The 20,513-nt window shown below is 32.6% G+C and overlaps 1 protein-coding gene across 2 annotated transcripts in view; it reads left to right on the forward strand.

Moving 5' to 3' along the window:
• Window positions 1–20,513, forward strand: part of LOC134711347 (G patch domain-containing protein 11-like) — a 65,657-nt gene that overhangs the window by 16,532 nt on the left and 28,612 nt on the right. For both annotated transcript variants that reach the window (XM_063571892.1, XM_063571891.1), the window contains exons 2-4: window positions 4,067–4,290; window positions 4,993–5,246; window positions 5,787–5,960. In XM_063571892.1, the coding sequence (XP_063427962.1) occupies window positions 4,067–4,290; window positions 4,993–5,246; window positions 5,787–5,960 (652 nt within the window). The remainder of the gene's footprint in view (window positions 1–4,066; window positions 4,291–4,992; window positions 5,247–5,786; window positions 5,961–20,513) is intronic.

The raw sequence follows: 20,513 nt of genomic DNA on the forward strand, positions 1-20,513 counted from the left end.
AATAATATCAAATTGGAATATGGAATATTCAATTTAAAGCTAATCCATGCATTCATGTTTCATATTATTTATATTTTATTTATCTGTAAAGAGAAAGATTTAAGTTCGAGAAATGAATACGCAGATAGGACTGCCCCCTTCCGAAGACCAGTACTTGATTTGTCAGTCTACTTATCCTAATGAAGTTATATGCAATACTCAGACTCTGTTCACAAACAAACTAGTTTTCTAGAATTATTCCTTCTTTACCTTCAGTGTCGACGCTTTTCCTTTTTCTGCAAGAGGCAGTTTTAACTAAAGATCCACGATGATTATCGTTACTAGGTTAATGTAATCGAGAAACATCACACGTTGAGATGCTGAGTTATATCCAGGAAGAATAGTTTAAAAGGAAATTATGATGACAAGTTATAGAAATTAAGGTTGAGACAGAACAACAGATGACTTTTATATTTATATATATGTATAAAAAAAATAATTCATGTCGAAATTTTAGCGAGGCAATTGCCTCACTTGCCTCAAGGGTAGTTACGGCCTTGCAATCTCACCTTTGTCCAAATGGCGTATATATTCTTCTCCTTGTTTCCAAAAGCTGACAGTTCAATTGTGTCCCTTCCGCTTGGTCTTATCTGTAATTTGTCTGCTATGCCCTGAGTGATGAATGACCGTTGGGCACCTTCGTCAAATAAAATACTAGCTTCTGTGATCTGTTTCCCGTATGCTATTGGTGCGATAGCTGTTTTCAATAAAACGCTAGTGTGTTGTGAAGTATAACGTAAGGGTACCCAATTTGCACCGAGTAACCAAATTGCACCTATTTAGAAAAAAATAGCAACAAAAATCTTACAAGATTTCTTAGAGACTAAACAATTTGATTTTTTATGATTTGATACTATGCACGTCTTTCAACATAGGTAAACATATTTAGATATACACAAAACGTTCATAGTTTTTATCAACAGATGGACTGTTTACTGAAAAAGCAAAATGTACGAAAACGTCACCATGCGACGTCATCAAAACGTCATCTTTTTTAAAATTAGCAAATACAATATATTATAAGTATCCATTTCGTAAAATATGAAGAGTAAGCATGGAAAAATATCCAATTGTTCAAAATATTTGAAGAAATCAAACAAAAGCCCGGTTATTAGACTTTTGACGATGTGAATCTAAGCATGGATGCAATTTGGGTACTCCTCATTACAGAATCATGGATAGTTTGGAGGTTGATTCAAACCCATTTTTCAATTACTCAATATGGATTAAAATGTAAATTGGTGTACCTATACAATCAAGAAGGATAGGGCTACAAAATAAACACAGTATAGACATTTTTTTCTTGATCATAAAAAAACGTAGGTGAAAAAACTGTCAAAATAGGTGCAACTGATTTGGGTACCGTCACGTTACATTACTGAAGTGTCTGGTTCTTCTGTTTTTACCAAGCCTACAACGGTTGATTTCTCCTTGCTCTCCTGTTCTTTTCCATCTGTAGCTTGTTCCCCGCAAATACTGGTGTGATGTTTCTTATTGCATTTCTTACATCGGTTAAGTGATTTACACTCGGAAACACCGTGGTTTCCTAGACAGTTGAAACATTTTTTCTTTTGCTTTACGATGTTCAGTCTTTCATTCACGTCAGAAATTATCGTGCAATCTCCCGGAAAATGTATACCAGTGCAGTAGATGCATGGACGTTTTTTGTCATTAAAACGTGGATTGTTTGTATTGAAATTTCGCTATGTTTTATTACGAGCTTCGGTCAGAAATGTTGCGGTAGTATGTAAACCTTCGCGGTCGGTAAATTGTCCCGCTTCAAGAATTCTCGCTTCTTTTGTGATGGCTTTTCTGAGGTTGTTTAGAGTTATATGATCGCTATCATATTCACGGGCAATACTTTTTCTCGTTTCTACTGGTAGTTTACTAATAATAATAGGTACTAATAGCGCGCCATACATTTCTTGGGTTTGACCCAAACATTCAAGACCCCTTACGTACGTTTCTAGGTGGTCTCCGTACCTTCTTAGGCTGTTCAAATCATTTGACGGTGAAGGAAGATCCATCAAAGCTTTCATGTAGGCATGAATAATCTTTTGAGGCGATCCAAAACGCTCTTTGAGCAAATTAACGGCAGTGGTGTAATTGGCATTTGTCAATGCGAAACCTTCAATAGTTTGGGCGGCATGGCCATGGAGTTGGGCCTTCAAGTAACTAAATTTCTGAATCTCGGTCAAAGTACTGTTGAAATGAATAGTTGATTCATAGGAATCCCAAAAGGTTTGCCATTGTAAAATTTCCCCATCAAAGTGCGGTAAATCTAATTTGGGTAATCTGTGGTTTTGACTGCTATTTGATACTGAAGAAAAGCCTTGGTTGTACAAATTATTTGTTGACTGCAAGTCACGATGGGTATTTTGCATGGAGCGGAAGTTATCAGAATGGGTTGGCTGTACATTCATTTCAGTTTCATTGCTGCGTATAACATTGGCATTGGTAAGCGATGAATTTGTAGGGTAAGATGGCGTAAAGCTGTTTGCATTTGGATCTAGAGACGTTGATGCGACATTTTGAGAAATTGAATTAGAATTTGATATTTTTCTAATTTTCCTAAGTTTGGACTCTAAATTAAACATATACTCATCAGACTCTTGAATTTCCTCTTCTACATCCTCCTCCGACGTTAAATCCAGTATCTTTTCATTCAAATCCACGATAGTCTTCTGTTTCTGTTCAACTGCATCCGAAATAAGTTTCACATCATCTTTGTCTAAGTCCGAATTCTTTTCAATCTCATCGAATTACTTGCTTATTTGGTATCTTGAGTTATGTTTTTAATTTAAAACAAAAACATCAAGTTAGTAAATAGCTGTAAAAATGACAAAAAAAATCAGTAATTACCAGTAATCACTGAAACAACTAGTAAATACATGTAATTACTAAATTGGCTAGTAATTACAGGTATTTACTGAAATGTTTAGTAATTACATGTAATTCCTAATTTCACCTATTTACTGTAACATATATATAGTAAACCACAGCCTTTCCATTAGGGGCTTGTATCATAGAAGAGGGAGGATAGGAAGGTTCCTGATCCCGAAATCCTGGGCTTAAAAATACGAAATCCTGAAATCCCGGACTTAAAAACACGAAATCCCGTTGTCCTGAGATTCGAAAAAAGAATTCCCGGATCCCGAAAGGATCAATCCCGAAATCCTGAGCTCAAAAACACCTGATCCCGAAGTCCCGATAAAGGTCCTATCCCCTCTCATAGAATTTTGGGCGGAAATATATGTCAGTCGACTGCTGTTCTACAATGTGTTTTATGGCACTTTAACATAGAACTGTAGAAGGCACAGGTATTTGGGGAATGGACCCCCCTTTTTTTTTTGGACCTCACTAAAATAAAATTTTGGCGTTTTTTTTATTCATTTACAATTTTCTACAATGTATAAACATATATCAAGTCTCAACAATTCATTGCTAGTCGATTACAATAATTTTTTTACTATCCATACGAGCCCCAAGTGAAAAAAGGCTTCTTTTTTCACTTGGGGCTCGTATGGATAGTAAAAAAATTATTGTAATCGACTAGCAATGGATTGTTGAGACTTGATATATGTTTATACATTGTAGAAAATTGTAAATGAATAAAAAAAACGCCAAAATTTTATTTTACGGTGAGGTCCAAAAAAAAAAGGGGGGTCCATTCCCCAAATACCTGTGGTAGAAGGTATACCAGTGTACTGGCACTGGTATACAATACAACCATACAAGCTCATACAGAGTCGCTAAACTGAATCCTCTATATCTAATTAGAATCAATCTTGCATAGCTCAAATATTTTGTCAAAAGGTAACAAAATATAGGTAATAAGTCATTTTTTTGTAAGTGTAGTATTGATCATATTATTCTGATCATTGCATTGCAAATAAAGATTTCCTGTAAAGTTTTTAGTTTGAAATATTAAAACCTTAATGCTCTATAAAACAAATTAAACTTTCAATGCATTTGTTTAGTACATTTCCATGTAAATACATGTATCTTTTCTTTATTCTATTCACAGTACAGACACAAGACCAGGCCTTATATCAGGCAATACTGCAAGGATTCATAAAGTAGAAAAGAAAATTAAAAAATCTAATATTAAAAATAAAGTGAAACCAAAGTCTGTAGTTGAGCATGAGAAAAGAGAAGAGGGTTTACAAGCAGCCATTAAAAGTGACAATAAAGGGTTTGCTCTACTAGCAAAGATGGGATATAAACCTGGAATGGGAATTGGTAAACAGGGTAAGCTGAAATGAAGAATTAATTTACAGCTTATTTCCTAATGCATGTATAGCAAGACTTTGGTTGCTTCTTGGTTTGTTTATATATTGTAAAATTGTATTTGGGAAAACATCCAATTAAATTTAAATATAATATATATACATATAGGTTTAAATCTGCCTTTTTATGCTGCTTTGCAGATGTCAATCTTAATAACAATGCTTGAGAAAAAATTTATACAAACAAAGCAAGCAAGTCAACCAAACCTTTGTCTTGTTAGCATTATAAAAAGAGCTGTAAGAAAATTAAATGGTTGTAGGTTATAAGAACAAATGCAATTGATCAGATTTATTATGCATCAATCATGACAATCATCTCAATTTTATAATTATCAGCTGCTTGAAACTATAAGGAGTTAAAACAAAAAACTTTATTTAATTATTTAAATAATAAAAGATGATGAAATGCCAATGTTTGGTCATTTAATGTTCAATAACTACATAGGAGTGTCAGTCATTAAAAGTACATGTATGAACATTATAGAACCAGAGTTCCCTGATACATTTATGTCATAGATGAGAAGATTGCTTAATGTCTACTTTGTTATTTTAATTTTAATACATGTAGTGACTGACATTGATCTATCTAATGATGGTGCACACTTTAATAGTCTAATAATATTACTTATTAAAATTTAATGTGTAATTGTTTGAATATCTACAGGTGAAGGAAGAAAAGAACCTGTTGGTATAAACTTTAGAACAGGAAGAGGTGGTTTAGGTGCTGAAGCAGACAGAAAAAGGCGAAAAGAGAATTGGACTGCCATGAGAGCCAGTCGTCATATCAAAAGACAGAAAATGGAATCCAATTTGAAAAGAGATTTTCAACAAAGAATGAGTAGTAAATTCACAGATGGCAAAGCAGAGAGAGATGTGATAAAAAGTCAGAAAGTTTGTGAACATCTAGATTCAGAAATGGTAAGATGATGATAATTGAAATTGAAAACGGTTTCAAAATCATGTCCGTCTTTCAAGTGTGCTTGTACATAAAGTATGCACTTCTTTTGATAAGTTTTATCATACATTTGTCCTCATTTAGTAACTAAGAAGAAAGATCTCCAGTGTTTATGCATTGCATGATTTGACTTCACCTCAAACAAACCATATCATTAAAAGATTCTCTACTGAATCATGTATGGGCATTTGTCCATCACCAAAAACCTAGGTGACCTAATTTTATATCTTTTGGGTTGACCATAACTTGACATATATATTACCAAGGTCTTATTAAATCCAAATATATATTTTTTTCTTATTATTACATGTTTTACCATAGTAATCTGACTGAAAGGAAAAGTAGATCATTGAGAACTTGTTTATAAAATTTTCACCATTAAAGCACTTAAAACAGAAGATTATGATTTTCCAAAGAATTGGGAGGAATCTTTGAGTCAGAGAATAATCTTAAGTAAATGATTGAGATGGATAAATCTATGATCAATGGCCATTTGTTTTTAGGGTACTACTATTCCAGATGAATGGTACTTTTGGCCCAAATCAATGTTGCCAAAAAGGAAAAAGAAAAATGAAACAGAGACGGGGACAGAGACAGGGTTATCATTTGAGGTAGTAGAGGAAGAAGAGGATGATGACAATGAAGAGGAAGAAGAAGAAGAGGAAGACTTTTTAACAGTCAGTATATTGTCCATCTTTGACTTGTAGAGTACTTCAACTCATACTAACTGTGCTCTGTATACTGAAAATTCAGAAATTATTGTGTGTATTTATTTTTGCAATTTTATCATTTTAAACTTAAATGCTATTTTAATGTTTACGATTTTGAGAAAAGTCCTGATTAATTCTGATCAAATATAACAAAATGCAAGTTTTAATTATTGCCTTTACAACTCTGTCGCATAATTCGCAATAATAAAAACCTTGCAATAATTTCTGAATTTACAGTAGCTTTATATTGTGTTGTTATGACTGATGACTGTCAACACAGTGTTGAAAAAAATACAAGCATGAACTAAATAACAGACATTGCCTCAATTTTGTCTGTAACAGAAATACATGAATGCAAACAGAATGCAATACATCAAAGGATTATCTTAAATTTATTTTTCTAAAAGCATATCTACAATGTAATAAGAAAATAAAAAATCTTTATATAAATGTAGAGAGAAAAAAATAATTCACTTTGGCATAGCTATGGGGTAGTGCTCATTTTACACAGATGTCATTTGGATTTTGGATATAATTAAACATGAACAATAATTTTTTTAAGTGTCATTGCTCTATGACTATTACTTTCTGATTCTAATTAACAACAAAAAGTGATTCCTGTGTACAGCTTTTTGACATGCATTTCAGGCTAAACAAAAGATACTGCTAAAGTCAAAGAAACACAAAATTTCCTTTCATTCTAAAAACAAAAAAGTCCAATTTGTTAAGGTGGTATGGATGTTTTTCGCCATCTTGGATTGTGCAAAACAGAGAATCTAAGGTCCATATTTTCTAGCAAGTTAGCAAAATTTGATGCAGGAATGCACATATTTAATGTGAATTTTCATTATAAAGAACTAATTTATAAGAATATAACTTAGAAATATTAATATTTTTACAAGTGTGAATTATTTTTGGTTATTTTTGAATATTTTCATTTTTGCATTTTAAGGGGAGGTAACCCTAAAACAGTGCATTTTCTGAGGGACTCTACATGAAATTTTCCTATTTTGTCTTTTAGCCGTAAAAAATGTACGGTGACCCTATCTTTTCTTTTGATATTCTCAAAGCAGTGTCTGAAAGCTATCTTTTCCTAATTTATTTTACAATTCTATCATTTTGTTTAGTTTCTTTTCACAAAATTGTGTTTTTTCCTGTATAATCCATACAAAATTCGTCATTTTGTCACAACCTGTAGCTTGAGAAAATGCACGGTGACCTATCATTTTTGTCAGGCCTTCAACTTTAGTCGAAAAAGCGAGACTAAGCGATCCTACATTCTGTCTGCGTCGGCGGCGTCAACAAATATTCACTCTGTGGTTAAAGTTTTTGAAATTTTAATAACTTTCTTAAACTATACTGGATTTCTACCAAACTTTGACAGAAGCTTGTTTATGATCATAAGATAATATCCAGAAGTAAATTTTGTAAAAATAAAATTTCATTTTTTCCGAATTTTACTTATAAATGGACTTAGATTTTTAGCTCACCTGTCCCGTAGGGACAAGTGAGCTTATGCCATCACTTGGCGTCCGTCGTCGTCCGTCGTCTGTCGTCGTAAACTATTTCAAGAATCTTCTCCTCTGAAACTACTGGGCCAAATACTTCCAAACTTTAACTGAATGTTCCTTAGGGTATCTAATTTATAAATTGTATCCGAAGTTTTGATCTATCAACAAACATGGTCGCCATTGCTAAAAATAGAACATAGGGGTCAAATGCAGTTTTTGGCTTATAACTCAAAAACCAAAGCATTTAGAGCAAATCTGACATGGGGTAATATTGTTTATCAGGTCAAGATCTATCTGCCCTGAAATTTTCAGATGAATCAGACAACCCGTTGTTGGGTTGCTGCCCTTGAATTGGTATTTTAAGGAAATTTTGCTGTTTTTGGTTATTATCTTGAATATTATTATAGATAAAGATAAACTGTAAACAGAAATAATGTTCAGCAAAGTAAGATTTACAAATAAGTCAACATGACGGAAATGGTCAGTTGACCCCTTTAGGAGTTATTGCCCTTTATAGTCAATTTTAAACCATTTTTCGTAAATCTTAGTAAACTTTTACAAAAATCTTCTCCTCTGAAACTACTTGGCCAAATACTTCCAAACTTTAACTGAATGTTCCTTAGGGTATCTAGTTTGTAAATTATATCCGAAGTTGTGATCTATCAACAAACATGGTCACCATTGCTAAAAATAGAACATAGGGGTCAAATGCAGTTTTTGGCTTATAACTCAAAAACCAAAGCATTTAGAGCAAATCTGACACGTGGTGACATTGTTTATCAGGTCAAGATCTATCTGCCCTGAAATTTTCAGATGAATCAGACAACCTGTTGTTGGGTTACTGCCCCTGAATTGGTAATTTTAAAGAAATGTTGCTGTTTTTGGTTATTATCTTGAATATTATTATAGATAGAGATAAACTGTAAACAGCAATAATGTTCAGCAAAGTAAGATTTACAAATAAGTCAACATGACGGAAATGGTCAGTTGACCCCTTTAGGAGTTATTGCCCTTTATAGTCAATTTTTAACCATTTTTCGTAAATCTTAGTAATCTTTTACAAAAATCTTCTCCTCTGAAACTACTGGGCCAAATACTTCCAAACTTTAACTGAATGTTCCTTAGGGTATCTAGTTTGTAAATTGTATCCGAAATTATGATCTATCAACAAACATGATCGCCATTGCTAAAAATAGAACATAGGGGTCAAATGCAGTTTTTGGCTTATAACTCAAAAACCAAAGCATTGAGAGCAAATCTGACACGTGGTAATATTGTTTATCAGGTCAAGGTCTATCTGCCCTGAAATTTTCAGATGAATCAGACAACCCGTTGTTGGGTTGCTGCCCTTGAATTGGTAATTTTAAGGAAATTTTGCTGTTTTTATACGACCGCAAATTTTGAAAAAAATTTCGTCGTATATTGCTATCACGTTGGCGTCGTCTTCTGCGTCTTCAGTTTTCGCACTCTAACTTTAGTAAAAGTGAATAGAAATCTATGAAATTTTAACACAAGGTTTATGACCATAAAAGGAAGGCTGGTATTGATTTTGGGAGTTTTGGTCCCAACATTTTAGGAATTAGGGGCCAAAAAGGGCCCAAATAAGCATTTTCTTGGTTTTCGCACTATAACTTTAGTTTAAGTTAATAGAAATCTATGAAATTTTGACACAAGGTTTATAACCACAAAATAAAGGTTGGGATTGATTTTGGGAGTTTTATTTTCAACAGTTTAGGAATAAGGGGCCAAAAAAGGGCCCAAATAAGCATAATTCTTGGTTTTCGCACAATAACTTTAGTTAAAGTAAATAGAAATCAATGAAATTTAAACACAATGTTTATGACCACAAAAGGAAGGTTGGTATTGATTTTGGGAGTTTAGGTCCCAACAGTTTAGGAAATAGGGGCCAAAAAGGGACCCAAATAAGCATTTTTCTTGGTTTTCGCACCATAGCGTTAGTATAAGTAAATAGAAATCTATGAAATTTAAACACAAGGTTTATGACTATAAAAGGAAGGTTGGTATTGATTTTGGAAGTTTTGGTCCCAACAGTTAAGGAAAAAGGGGCCCAAAGGGTCCAAAATTAAACTTTGTTTGATTTCATCAAAATTGAATAATTGGGGTTCTTTAATATGCCGAATCTAACTGTGTATGTAGATTCTTAATTTTTGGTCCTGTTTTCAAATTGGTCCACATTAAGGTCCAAAGGGTCCAAAATTAAACTTAGATTGATTTTAACAAAAATTGAAACCTTGGGGTTCTTTGATATGCTGAATCTAAAAATGTACTTAGATTTTTGATTATTGGCCCAGTTTTCAAGTTGGCCCAAATCGGGGTCCAAAATTAAACATTGTTTGATTTCATCAAAAATTGAATAATTGGGGTTCTTTAATATGCCAAATCTAACTGTGTATGTAGATTCTTAATTTTTGGTCCAGTTTTAAAATTGGTCTAAATTAAAGTGCAAAGGGTCCAAAATTAAACTAAGTTTGATTATAACAAAAATTAAATTCTTGGGCCTCTTTGATATGCTGAATCTAAACATGTACTTAGATTTTTGATTATGGGCCCAGTTTTCAAGTTGGTCCAAATCAGGATCTAAAATTATTATATTAAGTATTGTGGAATAGCAAGTCTTTTCAATTGCACAGTATTGTGCAATGGCAAGAAATATCTAATTTCACAATATTGTGAAATAGCAAATTTTTTTTTAATTAAGAGTTATCTGTCTTTGTCCAGTATAGTAAGCAAGAAATATCTGCAAGATTTTTTTTTAATTGGAGTTATCTTTCTTTGTCCAGAATCAACTTAAATCTTTGTTATATACAATATACAATGTATATTCACTTTTTACTACCAACTGATAAATTTAAATAATCTTTACCATTCAGTGATAACAAGCAGTTTTTTTACATCATGTATTTAAATGAGTAGTAATTGTTGCAAACTCCATTAGAATATTTTAATTGAAATTAGTTTTGGAATAAGGGAAAGGGGGATGTGAATAAAAAATTGGGTTAAATTTTTCTCATTTGAAATTTCATAAATAAAAAAAAAAATTCTTCAAACATTTTTTTGAGAGGATTACTATTCAACAGCATAGTGAATTGCTCTAAGAGAAAACAAAAATTTTAAGTTCATTTGAATACATTCATTCTGTGTCAGAAACCTATGCTGTGTCAACTATTTAATCACAATCCAAATTTAGAGCGGAATCCAGCTTGAATGTTGTGTCCATACTTGCCCCAACCGTTCAGGGTTCAACCTCTGCGGTCGTATAAAGCTACGCCCTGCGGAGCATCTGGTTGGTTATTATCTTGAATATTATTATAGATAAAGATAAACTGTAAACAGAAATAATGTTCAGCAAAGTAAGATTTACAAATAAGTCAACATGACGGAAATGGTCAGTTGATCCCTTTAGGAGTTATTACCCTTTATAGTCAATTTTTAACCATTTTTTGTAAATCTTAGTAAACTTTTACAGAAATCTTCTCCTCTGAAACTACTGGGCCAAATACTTCCAAACTTTAACTGAATGTTCCTTAGGGTATCTAGTTTGTAAATTGTATCCGAAGTTATGATCTATCAACAAACATGGTTGCCATTGCTAAAAATAGAACATAGGGGTCAAATGCAGTTTTTGGCTTATAACTCAAAAACCAAAGCATTTAGAGCAAATCTGACATGGGGTAATATTGTTTATCAGGTTAAGATCTATCTGCCCTGAAATTTTCAGATGAATCAGACAACCTGTTGTTGGGTTGCTGCCCCTGATTGATAATTTTAAGGAAATTTTGCTGTTTTTGTTTATAATTATAGATAGAAATAAACTGTAAACAGCAATAATGTTCAGCAAAGTAAGATCTTCAATTAAGTCAATTTGACCAAAATTGTCAATTGACCCCTTAAGGAGTTATTGCCCTTTAAAGACTTTTTTCACAATTTGTTCATCATGTTGACTTACTTTAACCCTTTAACATTCAAGGATTTTTAACCTTTTCTTCCCGAATAAAGGATATCTGTTTTCAATCAATTGCACATTTCGATAAAAAGCTCACTCAAAGGACAAGTAAGACTCATCTGATAGATAATTGACCAAGGTTTCAGGAAAACTTGATTTAAGGAAAATAATTCTAACGTTGGTCACGTGATATCTCTCAAAAGTCACGTGACATGCTGAATTAAAGTGACAAAAATGTACAATTCAAGCGGAAAAGCGGTTTTACAGACATTTAGTGACAAAAATAGAACATAGTTTTAGTGTTAAATTAATGCATGAAGACTTTCGGCAACGTTATCGGTGAAAACTTTATACAGAAATATGCAAAACATGTCTGATTGGTAGAAATATCAAGACTCGAAACACCGAAAAATAGTGGATTTTTTGAGAATTTTTGTCATAGTCAAATAAATGGCCCAAGTTTATGTTAAATAGGTACTATTCATAACTGCCTACAGAATGAGGCTTTAGGAAATAATTTTGAGTAAATATTGAATGAAAATCTGGTATTATTGAGTGCCCAGGCTAAGAATGTAACAAAAACAGTGAGAGGGGAGAAAAAAGGGGGGGGGGGGGGTAAAATTTTCTTTTTGATGTAATCATGTATTTCAATTTCAGTTGTCTTAATTGAAATTGAAAGTAAAGTTAAGTTAAGTTTCATTTAATATAGGAATTTATTTTTTCATCCTCCGGCAGTGAGGTTTGAACAGGCGATCATCCGGGTGGAAGACTGTGCATCTTTCCACTGAGCCACAGAAACCATTGGAAACCTTATGAAATTTAAGCATATAAGTCACCCTCTCTGTAAAACTAGAAATTAATTTTGGGAGAACATAATCCAACTTCGTTTTCTTAAGAAGCAATTTTTTTGAAAATTATTATTTTTTCAAGCAAATTTGTATGAAAGTTATTCAGAAATGTTCGTTTTTTCGTCTATATGTCACTATTTCTATACCTTAGCGATACGATATCCAACACCCTCATAACCAGACACTAAAGAAACAAAGATTTGTTATTGCTATTCCGACTTGGCTAACAATTTTTAACACATTTTAGGTGTTCTCATCTCTTTTGCTATAAAAACTGACAAAACAAAACATGAAAACACCTTGTAATTTGAGTTTTGTTTCAGTGTTGATACTCTATGAATCAGATTTTTTGTATGTGTATGGGTTTTACTTACAGTTTTGATAGTACTCTTGTAAATGATCACGGCACAGTTATGAAAATTGTCATTTTAAAACAAAAAACAGCAACACTTTGTCTTGTGACATTTTGTGAAAATATTCTATTTAAAAATGAAAATAAAATAGTTTTCCCCCAAAAAAAATCTTGTCAATATAGGGCAAATGGACATAATGCATTGCATTTTGTTGGTTTCAGACACCAAAAATCAAGTTGGTGGTATACTGATCCTCAATTTGAGCCCACAACCAAATATGTACGTCAAAAATTGTCAACGATACAAAACTTCATGCAAACTACTCCGCCACAAATTAAGCTTATCGGTCAGATTGACCGGTAGGAACGTTAAGAATCGTTCTTAACCCTTTAACGTTCAAGGATTTTTAACCTTTTCTTCCCGAATAAAGGATATCTGTTTTCAATCAATTGCACATTTCGATAAAAAGCTCACTCAAAGGACAAGTAAGACTCATCTGATAGATAATTGACCAAGGTTTCAGGAAAACTTGATTTAAGGAAAATAATTCTAACGTTGGTCACGTGATATCTCTCAAAAGTCACGTGACATGCTGAATTAAAGTGACAAAAATGTACAATTCAAGCGGAAAAGCGGTTTTACAGACATTTAGTGACAAAAATAGAACATAGTTTTAGTGTTAAATTAATGCATGAAGACTTTCGGCAACGTTATCGGTGAAAACTTTATACAGAAATATGCAAAACATGTCTGATTGGTAGAAATATCAAGACTCGAAACACCGAAAAATAGTGGATTTTTTGAGAATTTTTGTCATAGTCAAATAAATGGCCCAAGTTTATGTTAAATAGGTACTATTCATAACTGCCTACAGAATGAGGCTTTAGGAAATAATTTTGAGTAAATATTGAATGAAAATCTGGTATTATTGAGTGCCCAGGCTAAGAATGTAACAAAAACAGTGAGAGGGGAGAAAAAAAGGGGGGGGGGGTAAAATTTTCTTTTTGATGTAATCATGTATTTCAATTTCAGTTGTCTTAATTGAAATTGAAAGTAAAGTTAAGTTAAGTTTCATTTAATATAGGAATTTATTTTTTCATCCTCCGGCAGTGAGGTTTGAACAGGCGATCATCCGGGTGGAAGACTGTGCATCTTTCCACTGAGCCACAGAAACCATTGGAAACCTTATGAAATTTAAGCATATAAGTCACCCTCTCTGTAAAACTAGAAATTAATTTTGGGAGAACATAATCCAACTTCGTTTTCTTAAGAAGCAATTTTTTTGAAAATTATTATTTTTTCAAGCAAATTTGTATGAAAGTTATTCAGAAATGTTCGTTTTTTCGTCTATATGTCACTATTTCTATACCTTAGCGATACGATATCCAACACCCTCATAACCAGACACTAAAGAAACAAAGATTTGTTATTGCTATTCCGACTTGGCTAACAATTTTTAACACATTTTAGGTGTTCTCATCTCTTTTGCTATAAAAACTGACAAAACAAAACATGAAAACACCTTGTAATTTGAGTTTTGTTTCAGTGTTGATACTCTATGAATCAGATTTTTTGTATGTGTATGGGTTTTACTTACAGTTTTGATAGTACTCTTGTAAATGTTATGAAAATTGTCATTTTAAAACAAAAAACAGCAACACTTTGTCTTGTGACATTTTGTGAAAATATTCTATTTAAAAATGAAAATAAAATAGTTTTCCCCAAAAAAAATCTTGTCAATATAGGGCAAATGGACATAATGCATTGCATTTTGTTGGTTTCAGACACCAAAAATCAAGTTGGTGGTATACTGATCCTCAATTTGAGCCCACAACCAAATATGTACGTCAAAAATTGTCAACGATACAAAACTTCATGCAAACTACTCCGCCACAAATTAAGCTTATCGGTCAGATTGACCGGTAGGAACGTTAAGAATCGTTCTTAACCCTTTAACGTTCAAGGATTTTTAACCTTTTCTTCCCGAATAAAGGATATCTGTTTTCAATCAATTGCACATTTCGATAAAAAGCTCACTCAAAGGACAAGTAAGACTCATCTGATAGATAATTGACCAAGGTTTCAGGAAAACTTGATTTAAGGAAAATAATTCTAACGTTGGTCACGTGATATCTCTCAAAAGTCACGTGACATGCTGAATTAAAGTGACAAAAATGTACAATTCAAGCGGAAAAGCGGTTTTACAGACATTTAGTGACAAAAATAGAACATAGTTTTAGTGTTAAATTAATGCATGAAGACTTTCGGCAACGTTATCGGTGAAAACTTTATACAGAAATATGCAAAACATGTCTGATTGGTAGAAATATCAAGACTCGAAACACCGAAAAATAGTGGATTTTTTGAGAATTTTTGTCATAGTCAAATAAATGGCCCAAGTTTATGTTAAATAGGTACTATTCATAACTGCCTACAGAATGAGGCTTTAGGAAATAATTTTGAGTAAATATTGAATGAAAATCTGGTATTATTGAGTGCCCAGGCTAAGAATGTAACAAAAACAGTGAGAGGGGAGAAAAAAGGGGGGGGGGGGTAAAATTTTCTTTTTGATGTAATCATGTATTTCAATTTCAGTTGTCTTAATTGAAATTGAAAGTAAAGTTAAGTTAAGTTTCATTTAATATAGGAATTTATTTTTTCATCCTCCGGCAGTGAGGTTTGAACAGGCGATCATCCGGGTGGAAGACTGTGCATCTTTCCACTGAGCCACAGAAACCATTGGAAACCTTATGAAATTTAAGCATATAAGTCACCCTCTCTGTAAAACTAGAAATTAATTTTGGGAGAACATAATCCAACTTCGTTTTCTTAAGAAGCAATTTTTTTGAAAATTATTATTTTTTCAAGCAAATTTGTATGAAAGTTATTCAGAAATGTTCGTTTTTTCGTCTATATGTCACTATTTCTATACCTTAGCGATACGATATCCAACACCCTCATAACCAGACACTAAAGAAACAAAGATTTGTTATTGCTATTCCGACTTGGCTAACAATTTTTAACACATTTTAGGTGTTCTCATCTCTTTTGCTATAAAAACTGACAAAACAAAACATGAAAACACCTTGTAATTTGAGTTTTGTTTCAGTGTTGATACTCTATGAATCAGATTTTTTGTATGTGTATGGGTTTTACTTACAGTTTTGATAGTACTCTTGTAAATGATCACGGCACAGTTATGAAAATTGTCATTTTAAAACAAAAAACAGCAACACTTTGTCTTGTGACATTTTGTGAAAATATTCTATTTAAAAATGAAAATAAAATAGTTTTCCCCAAAAAAAATCTTGTCAATATAGGGCAAATGGACATAATGCATTGCATTTTGTTGGTTTCAGACACCAAAAATCAAGTTGGTGGTATACTGATCCTCAATTTGAGCCCACAACCAAATATGTACGTCAAAAATTGTCAACGATACAAAACTTCATGCAAACTACTCCGCCACAAATTAAGCTTATCGGTCAGATTGACCGGTAGGAACGTTAAGAATCGTTCTTAACCCTTTAACGTTCAAGGATTTTTAACCTTTTCTTCCCGAATAAAGGATATCTGTTTTCAATCAATTGCACATTTCGATAAAAAGCTCACTCAAAGGACAAGTAAGACTCATCTGATAGATAATTGACCAAGGTTTCAGGAAAACTTGATTTAAGGAAAATAATTCTAACGTTGGTCACGTGATATCTCTCAAAAGTCACGTGACATGCTGAATTAAAGTGACAAAAATGTACAATTCAAGCGGAAAAGCGGTTTTACAGACATTTAGTGACAAAAATAGAACATAGTTTTAGTGTTAAATTAATGCATGAAGACTTTCGGCAACGTTATCGGTGAAAACTTTATACAGAAATATGCAAAACATGTCTGATTGGTAGAAATATCAAGACTCGAAACACCGAAAAATAGTGGATTTTTTGAGAATTTTTGTCATAGTCAAATAAATGGCCCAAGTTTATGTTAAATAGGTACTATTCATAACTGCCTACAGAATGAGGCTTTAGGAAATAATTTTGAGTAAATATTGAATGAAAATCTGGTATTATTGAGTGCCCAGGCTAAGAATGTAACAAAAACAGTGAGAGGGGAGAAAAAAGGGGGGGGGGGGTAAAATTTTCTTTTTGATGTAATCATGTATTTCAATTTCAGTTGTCTTAATTGAAATTGAAAGTAAAGTTAAGTTAAGTTTCATTTAATATAGGAATTTATTTTTTCATCCTCCGGCAGTGAGGTTTGAACAGGCGATCATCCGGGTGGAAGACTGTGCATCTTTCCACTGAGCCACAGAAACCATTGGAAACCTTATGAAATTTAAGCATATAAGTCACCCTCTCTGTAAAACTAGAAATTAATTTTGGGAGAACATAATCCAACTTCGTTTTCTTAAGAAGCAATTTTTTTGAAAATTATTATTTTTTCAAGCAAATTTGTATGAAAGTTATTCAGAAATGTTCGTTTTTTCGTCTATATGTCACTATTTCTATACCTTAGCGATACGATATCCAACACCCTCATAACCAGACACTAAAGAAACAAAGATTTGTTATTGCTATTCCGACTTGGCTAACAATTTTTAACACATTTTAGGTGTTCTCATCTCTTTTGCTATAAAAACTGACAAAACAAAACATGAAAACACCTTGTAATTTGAGTTTTGTTTCAGTGTTGATACTCTATGAATCAGATTTTTTGTATGTGTATGGGTTTTACTTACAGTTTTGATAGTACTCTTGTAAATGATCACGGCACAGTTATGAAAATTGTCATTTTAAAACAAAAAACAGCAACACTTTGTCTTGTGACATTTTGTGAAAATATTCTATTTAAAAATGAAAATAAAATAGTTTTCCCCAAAAAAAATCTTGTCAATATAGGGCAAATGGACATAATGCATTGCATTTTGTTGGTTTCAGACACCAAAAATCAAGTTGGTGGTATACTGATCCTCAATTTGAGCCCACAACCAAATATGTACGTCAAAAATTGTCAACGATACAAAACTTCATGCAAACTACTCCGCCACAAATTAAGCTTATCGGTCAGATTGACCGGTAGGAACGTTAAGAATCGTTCTTAACCCTTTAACGTTCAAGGATTTTTAACCTTTTCTTCCCGAATAAAGGATATCTGTTTTCAATCAATTGCACATTTCGATAAAAAGCTCACTCAAAGGACAAGTAAGACTCATCTGATAGATAATTGACCAAGGTTTCAGGAAAACTTGATTTAAGGAAAATAATTCTAACGTTGGTCACGTGATATCTCTCAAAAGTCACGTGACATGCTGAATTAAAGTGACAAAAATGTACAATTCAAGCGGAAAAGCGGTTTTACAGACATTTAGTGACAAAAATAGAACATAGTTTTAGTGTTAAATTAATGCATGAAGACTTTCGGCAACGTTATCGGTGAAAACTTTATACAGAAATATGCAAAACATGTCTGATTGGTAGAAATATCAAGACTCGAAACACCGAAAAATAGTGGATTTTTTGAGAATTTTTGTCATAGTCAAATAAATGGCCCAAGTTTATGTTAAATAGGTACTATTCATAACTGCCTACAGAATGAGGCTTTAGGAAATAATTTTGAGTAAATATTGAATGAAAATCTGGTATTATTGAGTGCCCAGGCTAAGAATGTAACAAAAACAGTGAGAGGGGAGAAAAAAGGGGGGGGGGGGGGGGTAAAATTTTCTTTTTGATGTAATCATGTATTTCAATTTCAGTTGTCTTAATTGAAATTGAAAGTAAAGTTAAGTTAAGTTTCATTTAATATAGGAATTTATTTTTTCATCCTCCGGCAGTGAGGTTTGAACAGGCGATCATCCGGGTGGAAGACTGTGCATCTTTCCACTGAGCCACAGAAACCATTGGAAACCTTATGAAATTTAAGCATATAAGTCACCCTCTCTGTAAAACTAGAAATTAATTTTGGGAGAACATAATCCAACTTCGTTTTCTTAAGAAGCAATTTTTTTGAAAATTATTATTTTTTCAAGCAAATTTGTATGAAAGTTATTCAGAAATGTTCGTTTTTTCGTCTATATGTCACTATTTCTATACCTTAGCGATACGATATCCAACACCCTCATAACCAGACACTAAAGAAACAAAGATTTGTTATTGCTATTCCGACTTGGCTAACAATTTTTAACACATTTTAGGTGTTCTCATCTCTTTTGCTATAAAAACTGACAAAACAAAACATGAAAACACCTTGTAATTTGAGTTTTGTTTCAGTGTTGATACTCTATGAATCAGATTTTTTGTATGTGTATGGGTTTTACTTACAGTTTTGATAGTACTCTTGTAAATGATCACGGCACAGTTATGAAAATTGTCATTTTAAAACAAAAAACAGCAACACTTTGTCTTGTGACATTTTGTGAAAATATTCTATTTAAAAATGAAAATAAAATAGTTTTCCCCAAAAAAAATCTTGTCAATATAGGGCAAATGGACATAATGCATTGCATTTTGTTGGTTTCAGACACCAAAAATCAAGTTGGTGGTATACTGATCCTCAATTTGAGCCCACAACCAAATATGTACGTCAAAAATTGTCAACGATACAAAACTTCATGCAAACTACTCCGCCACAAATTAAGCTTATCGGTCAGATTGACCGGTAGGAACGTTAAGAATCGTTCTTAACCCTTTAACGTTCAAGGATTTTTAACCTTTTCTTCCCGAATAAAGGATATCTGTTTTCAATCAATTGCACATTTCGATAAAAAGCTCACTCAAAGGACAAGTAAGACTCATCTGATAGATAATTGACCAAGGTTTCAGGAAAACTTGATTTAAGGAAAATAATTCTAACGTTGGTCACGTGATATCTCTCAAAAGTCACGTGACATGCTGAATTAAAGTGACAAAAATGTACAATTCAAGCGGAAAAGCGGTTTTACAGACATTTAGTGACAAAAATAGAACATAGTTTTAGTGTTAAATTAATGCATGAAGACTTTCGGCAACGTTATCGGTGAAAACTTTATACAGAAATATGCAAAACATGTCTGATTGGTAGAAATATCAAGACTCGAAACACCGAAAAATAGTGGATTTTTTGAGAATTTTTGTCATAGTCAAATAAATGGCCCAAGTTTATGTTAAATAGGTACTATTCATAACTGCCTACAGAATGAGGCTTTAGGAAATAATTTTGAGTAAATATTGAATGAAAATCTGGTATTATTGAGTGCCCAGGCTAAGAATGTAACAAAAACAGTGAGAGGGGAGAAAAAAAGGGGGGGGGGGTAAAATTTTCTTTTTGATGTAATCATGTATTTCAATTTCAGTTGTCTTAATTGAAATTGAAAGTAAAGTTAAGTTAAGTTTCATTTAATATAGGAATTTATTTTTTCATCCTCCGGCAGTGAGGTTTGAACAGGCGATCATCCGGGTGGAAGACTGTGCATCTTTCCACTGAGCCACAGAAACCATTGGAAACCTTATGAAATTTAAGCATATAAGTCACCCTCTCTGTAAAACTAGAAATTAATTTTGGGAGAACATAATCCAACTTCGTTTTCTTAAGAAGCAATTTTTTTGAAAATTATTATTTTTTCAAGCAAATTTGTATGAAAGTTATTCAGAAATGTTCGTTTTTTCGTCTATATGTCACTATTTCTATACCTTAGCGATACGATATCCAACACCCTCATAACCAGACACTAAAGAAACAAAGATTTGTTATTGCTATTCCGACTTGGCTAACAATTTTTAACACATTTTAGGTGTTCTCATCTCTTTTGCTATAAAAACTGACAAAACAAAACATGAAAACACCTTGTAATTTGAGTTTTGTTTCAGTGTTGA

The sequence above is a fragment of the Mytilus trossulus genome, chromosome 3 (assembly GCF_036588685.1).
Source record: "Mytilus trossulus isolate FHL-02 chromosome 3, PNRI_Mtr1.1.1.hap1, whole genome shotgun sequence".
Lineage (NCBI taxonomy): Eukaryota > Metazoa > Mollusca > Bivalvia > Mytilida > Mytilidae > Mytilus > Mytilus trossulus.